At 38.0% G+C, this 14,440-nt stretch overlaps 1 protein-coding gene across 1 annotated transcript in view; it reads left to right on the plus strand.

Moving 5' to 3' along the window:
* The window catches only part of gpc5a (glypican 5a), a 142,347-nt gene extending 131,878 nt beyond the window's left edge, over positions 1–10,469 (plus strand). The window contains exon 9 of the mRNA XM_023277040.3: positions 6,712–10,469. Coding sequence (XP_023132808.1) covers positions 6,712–6,869 — 158 coding nt within the window. The 3' untranslated portion in view covers positions 6,870–10,469. The remainder of the gene's footprint in view (positions 1–6,711) is intronic.
* The last annotated feature ends 3,971 nt before the right edge of the window (positions 10,470–14,440 follow it).

The raw sequence follows: 14,440 nt of genomic DNA on the forward strand, positions 1-14,440 counted from the left end.
ATTTGAAGTCGCACACATTTTAACACTCCCTTTCCGCACAACTGGATCCCCAGACTTCTTTTAGAGAATTAAGAACAAGAACTTTTGCTTCAAACAAAAGCTATCCTCCATCATAGCATTAGTGTTGGATTATTTTTTAGGATTAAAACTTACTCAGGAACCTCCTTTGAGTCTATTCACTGGGCTATTATTTACTCACCCGCTTAACATCGAACTATTTGGAAACGTTTAGGGAATGAAGAGTTAGAAAATTGAATCACTGTTTTTTTGCCCTTGCTTCCTTATAATGTAATACATTTGTAATCCTCTCTAACTTTACTTGTTTGCAGCAGACGGAATAGAAGAGTCTATGGCTTCACTCAGGTTCAATTCTCAGGTTTGTTTCTGGCAGCAGGCGGTCTAATAACACTGTCACATAACACAGAAATCAATGTGGTTAAATGGTGGTGAAGCTACTAACCCAGATGAGAGTCGACAGCACGCTGAAGGGTTTCACCTCTTTCACAAAGTGATTGGTTAGCTCTGAAAAGAAAAATAAACCCAGAGGAGACCTGTTTGCACACATTTACATTGTGTGATACTCGTGTTTATCCAAAAAACAGCCTGGAACCCACTTTCATTCAGACTCAAAGGCTGGCATAATGACAAATAAGAACATTACTCTCACAAGTTACAAACACATCTGCCAAATTGCAAGAAGCGGGGATTATTGTGATGTTATGAAGCACATTTACTTTACTGGCTAGCAGTAGAAACACCTAATCACAGTCAGACAAGAGAAGCTTAATAAACAGTCACTTCTCGCTGTGACTCTACTACCATTACTGCTACACGGTCCCAACCTAATCCTTGTTGAAACTTTGGCAATATTGGCTTTCTAACAGATCATGTCACATTCAAGTATTCATAAAGTCATCCTTTATTGTGCACTATAATGTGTCACAGGGAAAGCTTCTCTCTGTAAAGCTTTTATTGCTGCTCATAATAAGGACAAAGCCTTTTGTACCACAGCTGACTGTATCATCCTTTGCAATGAATGCCCAGTTTTTTCAAAATGAGCATTGCTGTATGATGAATAGTGAATCAAATGTATATTAATGTTGCTGTGTTTAGATTTAGTGGTACCTGTATTTGCTAAATTAACATTTTTACAGGTTCAGCAAATGTATATGAATTTTACTTCACTTGATACTTGTGCAGATATGTGCAGCTACTAAAACTGCTTGTTATCGCTAAAATTCCAATGACCTTCTTTTAAAACTTCGTTCTACAGCAGCAGACAATGGCAGCCTCATTCTCCAATGTGGCACTCTCACTATCATGTCACCTTCAGTGCAGCTTGATTTGTAATGAACCTCATAGTTCAATTGAGAGTTTTTAGCACGAAGCTGGAATCTGCAAAAGTGATAGATAATGAGCTGACACTTTCCTTGTAGGATAACTCTCCATAGTAATAAAACTGCTAAACCAAAGGAAAAGGAAGCTGTAATGAAGTTTGGCAAAATTGAACTGTTCATAATAACCCCGTTACTCACACAGACCAGCTAAAGACAGAAGCATAAAACTCCGAAGGCTGACCCTCTTATAATCACACAAAAGGCACTTTCCATCACTGCAGCTGTTATTTATTTATTTTTCTGTATTTTTCTGGTGCAGTTAGCATGTTATTGATCATTGTTGGTCTAAGTCCTCAGGAATCTGCTTGTATTGATTTCACTTCAGTTGTAAGCTTCTCTTTCTGACCTATATCTCTCTTCAGCCGGAGCACATTTTCCAACATCCTAACCTCCCTGCTGAGGGTTTACTAAAACATGTCATTACAGTGGCAATTTCCAAGCAAATTTCCAAAATCATCGGTGCTTGGATCCCGAAAAAGGCAGACCATTATAGCTCTTTGCAGCCATTAGCTATCAGAGGCTAAATTTCGCTATGGCCTGAAACACTTGAGTAGCACAAGAAATATGCGTCCTCTTCTGGGTTGCTATGTTGGGGACGCAGTTCTGCTTTTAGAGGAGTAATATACTCCTTTGACTGGACCTTCATTATCATTCATAAAAAAGAACCCACTTACAGCCAGAAGATTCAGCGGTGATGATGGCCGGTATTAATAGCTGCAGCGCAGTCACAGTCAATACTGTGTGTGTATGCGAGCTATTAAGTAACATGTATTTGTCTGTGTTTGTAATCAAGTCTGTGTGTGCGTAATGGCCTCCATTACTTACATGTTATTTTAAGAATTTATTTAAAAGATTATATTCAATGCACATCTAGGTGCTATATTGCAAAATCTTTGATTTCAACAATGTGGAGCACAGTCTAAATTTGCCTTCTGTTTTTCTGTCTGCCAGTCTCAAGCTTCCCTCCTCTGACTGTGTGTCCATTTGAAACCCAATAGTATCCTAATGCAAAATCCGACTATGTAAAATGACTTGTCTTCATTACTTCCCCCAAAAGAGGTTTTTGACCACATATTTGGTATTGTGGCCTATACACACCACTTACAATTAAGTCAGCAAGGCGATATTGCATTAGATCTCATATACTGCATTATTATGTACAACTGCACTTCCAGTTGCAATCCAATTTAACTGTTCTGCCATCAAGTTTACTCTTAGGATGCCCAATTTGTTCTTTTTTCCCCCTTGTGGTCATAGAGTTAATTCAGTTACTGTACACTGATCAGCCACAACAATAAAACCATGGACAAGAGAAGTGACATTAATCATCTTTTTACAAATGTGTTGTTCACAACATGTTGTTCTGGGAAATTTTCAATGTCAATCTTACTTTAAATACACTGCTGCAGACCAAGCACACTCCGTTCGCACTGCAAAAACTGCTCAGTAATGGCTCGAGGAACATGACAAAGAGCCAGAGTCACTGACCTGGCTTTCGAACTCACCAGATGTCAATGTGATCGAGCATCTTTGGGATGTGCTAGAACAAGTCCAATCCATGCAGGCTCAAACCCACAACACAGTAGTACAGTTTGGCAGGACAAGGGGGCTTACATAATATTGTGCTGGCGGTTTTAATGCTGTTGGCTGATCAGTGTATGTTTTGCACTGAGGTGGAGGTTTTGTATCAAGCTGGATTATGTTCTACCCACTTCATGAATATAAATAAGGAGTAAAAACATTAGAAGCACCACGGTATGAAACGAGTAAATTTCCTTCTGACAATCTCAACAAAAGCTGAAAATTGTAACTTATGGCAGAAAACCATTTCTGATCTAAAGCAGGTCGGCTTTATTATCTGTGTCTTCTGAAATGATTACAGATCACTTCATTGATATGTTTGCTTTGCTAAGGTTAGGAGACCTTTGTCATTATGATGACAATAGTAACCTTTTAGTTTAATAAGGGAGTGATTAACAGAAACAGATGTTGTCTATCGGATAGAAACAGAAAACAAAACAGCAGGTGGAAATTGGACCTTATGTTATCCATTCTATCCAATCCAACCCCTTCTCTATGTAGAGTAGGAAATCCCCTGACTTAGTCCTTTGCTCCTGATGGATAAGAGTCATAATTCCTGCAGCTGCTGGAGGGCTTTGTTTGCTGATAAGGCTGATTCTGATGTTGTCTCTGAGGTGTTCTCCTTTCTGCTGTGGTCCTTTGGTTTTGTGTACATGATGACAGAAGAGTCACATTTTAAAATTGGGTAATTTTAACATTGGAATTGTCTTCTGAATAAGACAAGTGATTGAAAAAAGACAACGGCTTCATATGACTAGTTTTCAACATTTGGACAGCGGATCGGGACTAATCAAAAAGTGACTTTTTTCTTGAAGAAAAGTATTATTTAATGAATTTATTTTACTCAATAGTGGCATCTGTAGTATATTTAATACAGCATATATACACATTGTATTTGCAGAATATAGTCAGTGCACTTATGCACATTAGTCAGTACCTTAAATGTATTTAAACATTAGTCTTACTCAGTTTGGATTACATCTATTTGTGATTTAGTTTATTTATCCCAGTGCATATAATTACTTAACTGAAAAAAAAGGTTCAAGAAGTTTTCGAGTTTTATTACTTCATCTCCTGTCCATGACTTTGTGTGGGTCTAACTTAACAGGAGTTGCTGAGTAGTTCCTCTGCAGGTAAAATAAAAGAGGGCTTTTAGTGTTGCACAATTTATTCATCAGAAAGACATTCTGTCATTCTGTCTACAGCTTGTTGCTGCATTAGAAACCTTGAAGCTTCAGTAAGAGGAATTGATTTAGGTGTTGAAGTTCAGCGCTCTTGGGTACAAAGACTATCTGTGAGCTGTATACCTTCAAATAGTTGTCCTGGGGACTCCTCAGCAGCAAATCAATAAGCAGTTAACTCCAGACCACGATTTTATGCTCTAGCAGTAATTCTTATATGTACCCTTACATGTAACACATGCATTATACCTCGTGTAATTATGTATGTAAAGACATGGCATTTAAATTTGGTGAAAATCTTTAAATTAGAAAGCTGAGACCATTCCAAAAGAGGAATTTTAATGGAAACAACTGCAATATATTATATTTTAAAATTAGATTATACCAGAGCTATTACATTATAAATTGTCTATACAGAAACAAGAAATTGTTGTGGATCCTGCTGCTATAGGGAAAAGAATTACAGTCTATTTCTGCTGCACTATAAAAGTGGAATTGAATCCACAGAGTACAAATAGCCTCTGCAGCTGGTCCTATTTTTCTGCTTGTAAGATAAACTCCGATAGTATAGAACCTTTATAGACTTTGAAAGGGTTTGGGTTAGACTAATCCTGCCCGCGACAGACTTATGACCCTTGGGCCTAAGTGAGAAACTCAAACATCTCAGAGCAGCTGGTCATCTATTGGGGTTCAGCATCCGTCCTTCCCTGTGGGAAAGAACCAGTATGGAGTCTGAAGTGTCCTGAAGTAATATCCGCAGGGCTAAAGAGGATCCTTTATTTCACTCGGCAAGGGACACAGAATTTCTCCCCACCTCAACACTTCAGGCCGCTGAAGACATGTAAACAGCAAGATGGATGTAGACAGCTTGTGTGGTGCAGTTGTCTGAATTGATATCTGTTAAGGTGTAATTTTAAAGCTGGAGACCCATGGGGGCGTTTGAGCTGAAGTCGTGTTTTGAGGTATATAATGTGAAAGTTGGAGGGGGAAAAAAAAGCTGCATCAGGAGGGTGTTGTGCTATTTGTTTTTATAACTTTAGATCATTATCTTATATACTGTTCTTAGTATGACTTGATTAAATGTTAAATGGTTCAATGCAGCTTCTATTGAAGACAAAAATACAATTAGCAATTTAGTTGTTTGATGTAATCATCCTTCTTATATAGTTGTGTGCTCTTTGGCGTATTTTCTTTTTATATTTCTTTTTTCACCACAAAATAAAAGTAAAATACACACACACACAAATAAACATATATACTGTCTTGAACAGAAGCCACTGAGAGAATCTGAGTATATACTGCCACACAGTTGAGAGCAGTTTTAAATTTTTTTTACAGTTGTCACAATGCTCGCTGTTAAATGTCAAATTTTCCTGACGTGAATTACTAAAATAAACGAATAAACGGCCATCTCAGAGGTTTTATAAACTGGAGTCTAAAAGAAATACATTCTCTGTAATCCCTCTGACGATTAATGCTATTTTTGCTGTGATCGTTTATAATTCTCATGTACGCTTTCAGCCTTTAACACCTCAGTATAAACACTGTGATGGCTGCTGACATAAAGCAGCACCTGAGATGTTCTTTGCTGCACCTCAGGAGGGATGAGATGGAGTCTGAAGGTGCTCAGTAGTTTCATCAGCTCACTATGAATAAGGCAGTGGAAAAGTAACAGACTCCATTAATAGTGTACTTGGAGCACTAATGTACTGCAGCTGTGAAAGATGTGTGAAGCATTAATTCTGCAGGTATAATTATCAGGAGGAAGAAAAAACACAACAAAATAAAAATCCCCTAAACGTAGGAGTTACTTCAAGATGTTTAGAGAATGTTATAAATCTTGCAGCTACTTGGAGTTGATAGAGTGGTTTGTCCTCCACTTGATTCAGTTTGTAACCTTGACTTTTACAACTGACTACAAATGACCTTTTCTATCGCAACACTGTTAATACCTGTTAAGAACCGAGAAAGGTGCTTCAGCTGGTGCTGTATTCATGATGTATATTATCTGTTTCCTCTTCTTTAAATGTAATAAACCTCTCACAGTAAAATGTAGGATAAATACCTTAAAATATCAGTGTGGGGTTGATGATTGCTGTCAGATTACAGATGGTGTGAACATATTTTTCAACAGTAAATCCATTCAGCTTTAGGTATTTTGTGTGAAACTACAGTCCAAAACATCTCTGTGCAACAGGGCTCCAAAAGCTATTGAAACACTTGAACCATACTGCATGTTTCTTTATTGATATGAACTCAGTCCCACATGTTGCTGCCATCACTACTCAGAAAGCCCAACATGTGTTAATGCACTTCTGAAAATAGCCCCAACAAATTCACTATTTCGGTACCATTCGTTGAAAAGTATAGTACCTTACAATGCAGTTATATACTGTATATATATTATATATATGTGTTTCCGTTAGAATTGGAAAATCCATCAGTCTTGCCCTTTTCAAATTGACATGGCAAACAGCAGTACATCTTCCATGCTGCTATTTTGATAATGTGCATCCTTCTGACTGGCATGTTGGTTTCTGCTCTCTCCTCAGTGAGTCCAGATGTGACCGGTGATCACAAACATCATCATCATTATCATCATCCACCTGCCAAGGATTCAGAAATAGAGGGCAGATCCAGGAGCCTCAGACTGACAGGAACCATCTGGGCCCTGGTATTGCCGTGTTTACATATGCTCCAGGCCTTGTAACAGCTGCCTTTTCTGCAGCGGGAAACTTTTAGACTTGATTTCAAACTTATTTATCCAGATGTGAAAGGGCCAGTGGATGGTAACAGGCTCCAGTATATCATGGACCAACACTTCCACACAGTGCAGGACACAGTAGGAGTGAACACTAAGGATCGCGTGGAAGTTGCAAGACTTTGTGAGTCATGTAAGATGACATAAGGTTCAGCTGTGCAAACATGAATTGATTTTTTTTTCTTATCAGTTAGGTGGCATTCGTTAACACTAACAATGGCTTATTTAAAACAAACAAGGTCAAAAATAACTACAGCATATCTTGTAAAAGTCTGGTGTTACTTTCATTGTTTGTCTGCATATTGAAGATATGATTTTTTAAATCTGAATCTGCACATCACAATATACATTACAGGTAGTACTCCTGTTAGTTGGTCTCCACAGCTCTGGCAGTTACAGTATTTCTACAAGGCCTAATTATAATGGTCTGTTATTCTTATACCATTATTGGAATCTCTCCCACATATAAACCAGCACAGATCTTTTTTTTAAACAAGGGTGCTTCAGTTGTGCTTCAAATCACTATAGAAAACCTACAGTAAACAATTAGGTATGTACTGTATGTTATACAGTACATTTTGCTAATAATGAAGCAGAACACAAGCTTCTCAATGGCAGTAACTGCCTTGCTGTCTGGAATCCATTGAATTGGAAATTGACCTGTAATGTTGCTCCTGAGTGAAATGGTGAAAGCAAAGGGGTGGGCGGGTGAAAGTGGTGGGGGGGCAGGTGAGTGAATTCATACCCCTTTCTTCCTTAGAAATAGATTAGTTTCCTCAGGACTCTATTATCATCTTTCAAACTCAATCCTCCTCTGCCTTCATAGGCCTGGATAGGAGCTGATAGCTCCTGGAGCCACTAGTGAGGAAGAATCCAATTGCTCCTACCTGCTACCTGAGTGCGTACTGCTGGTGTGTTGCTGACAGGTTTCTGTGCAGACTAAAGTAACATGATTTGTTTCACATATGCCATGCATGTCTGGTCAGTGGCTGAGTGAGAATAGTACTCATACTGATACTGGAAATTGGTTTGCTGGGGAACTATTTGTAGAGCTAAAGAAAAAAAGTATCTTTTTAGAAGCTGCAGTAGCTAAAACGTACTCTTTGTATCCAAATATAGCTGCTTGTATTCAGCATTTCTTTGCATATGTATACATGCCGCCGAAGTAAGCAAGAAAAACATTAAAGCTGCTACTGTAAATAGATCGCAGTGTAAATGAGAAATCCCATTTAGTTTTTCTATATGTGTTCAAGTGTACAGAAAGATTTGAAATTTATAGTTTAACAAAAACTGTGATAATGTAAGCATAATTACTAAGACAATGTTACCTTTGAGGTAAAGTCAGTGATTCCAATCCAATTCAGTGAAAATCTTCTCATAGTCTGCTAGTTGTTTGTTCAGTGTGTCAACTAAGAAACAAAAAAAATATTGGTTTAAGCTCTTGCACAGAAGCAAAAAGTATGGGAGAGAGAGAGGAGATGGTTGAGAGAAGACAGTGGTAGTAAGTCTTGTGCCTGCTAACTTCCAGAGTCACAGAGTTCTCCTTTTAATTTATGAACTCATATAACAATTAATTTGTAGTTACTTAACTGTGTGCAACCCGTGACCATTTAGGGTTCTGCTCACCTTAATATGGAACCGAGCAACATGCAAATTAGATTTCATTTTTAGCTTCACCTCAGATCCTTTTTTTTCAGCTGCAGCTTTTTATTTTCCAGCCCAAGGTGCAATTTCCTCAGGTACGATGTTTGATCATATATGATCCCAATTTAAAAGCCTGCGACCTTCCTCACATTGCAGTTGTGCTAAAGCTTGCACAGTAATGGTTGTCATTAGTCATTTTCACCTTTAATACACCAGGTTAGACTCTTATCATAATATGCAGTCAAGGTTGTTTGAATCGCTTGGAGCTTTTTCACCCACATACTCGAGGTTTCTAAATGTGATTCATTATATTCCTCATTTCTTATATTGAATTTAATATGTTCTGTTGTGGCTTTTGTTTTTGGCTTAGCTTCCCAAACAACAGTAGTCACCGCTTAACAACCATAATGCAGTTGTCTAACTTCTTAACAAGTCACGACTGCATCCCCCAAACCAATTATATTGCAGGTTGCCACCCTCGAACTCAGTGTTATTGTCATTTGAACAACTGTGTTAATGACACCACTAAAGAATAGTGTTCCTTCTCTAACTAGATGACAGGCAGCAGATACAGAGACAAAGGTGCCCTGAGGCAAATATAGATGCCAGGTTCTACTGGTTCTCTTGTACTTAAAGGAAGGAGTTCAATTTGATGTCTTATGTGATTATTATTGCTACATAGTGAGGCAGTTACCCAGAAGAGGGAGGAAAGAGGCCAGATGCTGAGAATGGTGGCGGTATAAGTGATACTTCACCCACATCCGCAGAGATGTAATCCTGCAGGCACTGCAATGTGTCAGCCTTGAAAAACGTGCGCTTTCGAATATACTCTTTGGAAGGTAAATGTGTAATTTGACAAAGAAATCCATGTAGCACATGTGGCTCTCTTTTTTTCCATAATGGTCTGTGACGAAAAACTACTTTTTATTACACCCAGGGTTTAATTTTTATAGTTTAGGTCTTCAATTCAGTCTGTTATATTAAAGTGTTCCACTGAAGTGATTGCTAGGATACTGGAATGCAACAACATTGAAAAAAAAAAGGTGAGATGTTGCAACAAAAACAAGCAATAAAACAGATGGTTTGTGAACACAACCCCCAGGTTAGTAAGCGTTGTGAAAAAGAAGGCCAACAGTAAAATAATCATCCAAACTGTTCATATTAGACATCATTGAAAGTTACCAGACTAACTCTTGGTTCAATTCTGACCTGCTAACCCTGTGCAAAGTGTTTTCCCTTGCAGTAATTATTACTGTCTAACCTTCAAGTAAAGTGTTCTTTGTCTTGTTTATAGCCTGTCTTGTTTTCTGCCTGCTTGTATTTGTTGCTCCGTTGGACCTATTTTTAACAGCAACATTATGTTCCCATATGTCAGCAGTTTCTTAGATGGCTATGTGAGTAGTTTTCCATTTAATCCAACCAATGTTCGTATTAGTTTGTACTTGAATTTCTCTTCATTGTAATAACTCTATGAAATAACTTTAAGCCTGTTTACCAGCAGCATCCAGACGTTTCAGGTTGTCATCGATACATTTTATTTTGCACCTGTTGTAGCTCACACTGGCTTCAACCAGCAAACGCAGTAGCTCACACATATTTCTACCAAGAAGCATCCCTTGACCTTTTCTTCAGGATTCACAGCTCTCCCCAGGCTTGCTAGGACATGTAATCCAAGGTTTCATATTTTCTACTGACTTTAAAATGATATTCTTTTCTCGTCCAGTATCAATCATTTCTTTTTCTTGGAAGCAGTGAGTTCTCACTGCAACTCAAGTTTGACTTTAAAAACAAAACTTCTGATGATTAATCTGCAAATGGTGTATATTTCTGTTCCAACCGATTCTTTAATATATATGAGATCACATGTTAATACTTTTTAATAAAATAATAAAAGATTATACAGCAGTTTCTGATGATGTTTGGCTAGCTTTTTTTCATATCAGTGACAAGTGATGCAGTTTTGTTCAGTTTTTTTGTCTAATCGTATTTGTGATTTCAGTCTCTTCAGTCTGCAACATTGTGCCTTCACATCGACACCTTGAGTCTGTGATCTCACGCTTTGGTGAGCAGTCATGATTGCAGGTGCAAGATGGAACATGGATTCAGCAGAAAATTGAGATCTTTGAAATAAAGCTGAGCTCTGACCTCACAATTCTTTTACAACCAATGTATGCATAATGACGTTGGTCTCACGATTTCTATACATTGAATAAGACGGCAACATTCCTGGAGGTCCTTCACTGTAGGCAGCTGCATACCAGTCGGACTGAGGTCTGCCATTTGGATGTGCCTGTCTCATGCTTTTCTACCAAATACTTCATCTACATCTTCAAGTGACTCATTGTCATTGCCTTATTACTGCAGAGATGTTGCCTGGATGCTGTCAGCTACTGTTTGAAGAGTGATATGACAAGAAAACTTTATGTGAGATTTCTACAGAAATATACGTTGCCTGACTAAGAAAAAAGTCACACATTACTAATCTGAGTATGGCTCTCATTTGCTGTGGCATCATTTTGATAAGCTTATGCAATATCACAGCCTTTATTTCTGTCCAGAGATGCATTTATTTTTCACACAGATCTTATATTGATGATGGGAGAGTTGGACAGCTGCGCAAAGTCTTCTCCAGCACATCCCAAAGATTCTCAATGAGGCTGAGAGGCTAATGGAGGCCAATCCATGTGTGAAAATGACGTCTCATGCTCCCTGATCCACTCATTCTCAATGTGAGCCCCATGAATCCTGGAATCGTCATCTTGAAACATACCCGTGCCATCAGGTAAGAAAAACTCCATTGATAGAAAGACTTGGTCATTCAGCATATGCAGGTAGTCAGCTGATTCTTTGGGAACATAACGTTGCTGAACCTGACCAACCCCAGATCATAACTCTAACCCCCACAGGCTGGTAGACACTAGCCATGATGAGTGCATCACTTCATCTGCCTCTCTTCTTACCCTGATGTGCACATCACTTTGGAACATGATTTTAGTAGTTTCAGAAATCTCCTAAGTGTTTTCTTTTCTTGCTGCAGGCCAATAATTTCACACTCCTGAGACAGATTAACATAATTTCCATGACCACAGAATATGTCTGCCTACATGGTTGTTTAAGAAATGAGAAGCTCCTCATTGCATCAGCTAGGGTTAAATAAGTTGTTGCAGCTGAAACCTATTCATCACTGCAGTAATTATCCAATGGAAGGCTCTTACATATTTGCCTATAGTAAAATCCAGGTGGCGACTTTTTTGGCCAGGCAATGTATATTTCAATTATTATAAACAAGGCTGAATGAATAAATCATGGGTTTTATGCAACCACTCTTTATGTGCATTTTGAGGTGTTGGTCATCATGTATGGAATAATTGCACTCTTGGACTGCCTATCATAAGCCAACATTTGGTCTTCCTTGACACCTGGATACAAAATATAAGCTTGTGCTTCCTATTTATTTTCTGTTTTTTATTTTCTTGTCTTTACTGTTCATATTTCCTGCTGTCTTTATTTCTGATGTTAACATTCATTGTGTTTAGCCATCAAATGTGCAGCTCTGTCTACACATGTGAAAACAGCCAACAAACCATCACTGGAGACCATCATTGGAACAATGTAAGTAGTCATTTTATTACACATACTTGAAAAAAGTTGCCTTCTTTTATAAAGAATGACAAGCAAACCAAATAACAAAGCCAACAACAAAATACAGAGCATGATAGAAATATTTTTTCCCCAGACTATTTAGAGATCAAAATGACTAACCATATTGTGCACTATCTATCTTACCACAAAAGCTTCTAAAACCTTAAAAGGGTGACTAATCCCTGGCTAATATGTGAAATGCTGAAAGTCACATTACATTAGGAAATTCACAATGATTTAATGTTTCATTTTGTGACAGGTATTCAAAGTGCAGTTATTCTTTATAAAAACTCTACCTTTGGCATTTTTCATTACAGGTAATTGGGTGTTGAAAAGCCTGGACTGTAGTGAGACAGTGATCGCTTCCCACACAGAGGCTAAGAAATAAATGGCAATATTAATGAATTCTGCATTTTAAAAGAGGCGAAATCAGGTATTTTTAACTGCTCTCATTGCAGTAGTTTCTCTGTGCTACAGTGGGTCCAATTACAATACACTTTAGTGTCTTCAAAATTACTCAGAGGTATAGCTTCAGATAGTATGAACCGCTGTCTTTGGAGTGTTTTATCTTGCAGGCTGGAGAAGCGCTCCTGGGACCTTCTAAGGAGAATAATGCTGAGCACTGCTTAAATGTATACAGAGATTAATTTCATATTCCCGTTGAGGTTTCTGTTTCACTCAAAATTATTACTGTGACCTTGACAGCAGCTAACGTTTAGCCTCAACTTAGACAGGAGCTTTAATCATCAGAGTGCAGCAGCAGACAACGCTTTGTATCATTCTTTAAGTTTTTCATGGTGAGGACTGTTCAGAACCTTAACTCAGGATACAGGATGTGCCTTTGAATGAGTCACGGAGATAAATTGTTCTAAAATATGAGTGAGGTCATTTTTCACTGAAGGAGGCTTATTACTACATTAATGTTGCATTGAATGTATTATTTTAGCCTGGCAGGAATTTTTTTATGTATTTTGTGATGTGTAAATGGTAAATTTTAGACAGTGAATTTTTAATGATTTTAGTGAAGTTTATGTTTCATTTCCCCCCTCCTTTGCTTGCTTCATTCCCAAATTCCCAAATTTCAGATTCAGTTCGTACACCCATTGACCCTGCAGACTGAAGTATCTCATTTATTAAAGTTTTGTAGAAACATTTATACGAGTCATTTTGATGATCCTCTGACTCTTAATCTAGCAACACAAGCTGAAGAACATCCTCACTCATCTTAGTAATATCTTAAGAGCAGTAATTTGAATTCTGTTGGACTTCTCTTTTGTATTTTTTTATGTTTTGCCTGTCATATTTCTGCACAATTTGACGGACTTTCATCCCATAATGCAAAGCAATGTGTCTGGAGATTATCAGTCATCCAGGTAATCCTAAGAGCTTCTGTAAAAGGCAACTTCTCTTTTATGATTATCATGACCTAGATGACATAGTCTGAACTGTACATTTGTACTATCATGGTCACTAGAAGTTGAATCCTACTGACAGTCAAGAGGTCAGATTATAAATGAAATACCTCAACTATCACTGGGTGGACTCCAATAACTTTATATAACTTTAAACTTAGCACCACTGACAGATACATAATGTATTATCTGGTACTTTGCTTGATAACCAAATAGTGACTCCCTACCACCTTAATTGTACTTTGTATTTGATCCTAATCAAACCATTTTAGAATGCAAGCCAACGAAAATAAGATGTGAGCATGAAGAAACATCCCAGGCCAGAGTATACCCCTCCTGGCCAAAGTATACTCGGTTATACCTGGAGCATATTTTGGCCGGAGGGTTAATCTGGCCTGTTACACCGGTTCTAAATGGCCTGTTTCAACGTCTGTGGTTTTAAATACAAAAGGGCTGCTGATCTATGAAGTAAGCCAAGAAACACAGGGATGTATTTTTCTTGTATATTGTGGGTCTCTCGACACACTAGGGGCACATTGAAAACAGTGAACAGCTAGATTTCCATAATATGGACCTTTTAAGGTCTGTAGCATTGTGTGAACCTTTAGTTAAACTCCTCCTACACAAGCCAAACACTTATCTGTCTGCTATGCACAGCAGAGTACATGCAATATACACGTAATTACTGCTACAAACTCAAGTACGAAGTCAAGTAGTACTGATACCAAAAGGTGGAGTTCAGGTCAAGTACTGCTGTTGACCTGCACCGTGTAAAAATACAGACATTATGGATGATACCTGATGTATTTGACTGAACATTCA

This window comes from Amphiprion ocellaris, chromosome 1 (assembly GCF_022539595.1).
Source record: "Amphiprion ocellaris isolate individual 3 ecotype Okinawa chromosome 1, ASM2253959v1, whole genome shotgun sequence".
NCBI lineage: Eukaryota > Metazoa > Chordata > Actinopteri > Pomacentridae > Amphiprion > Amphiprion ocellaris.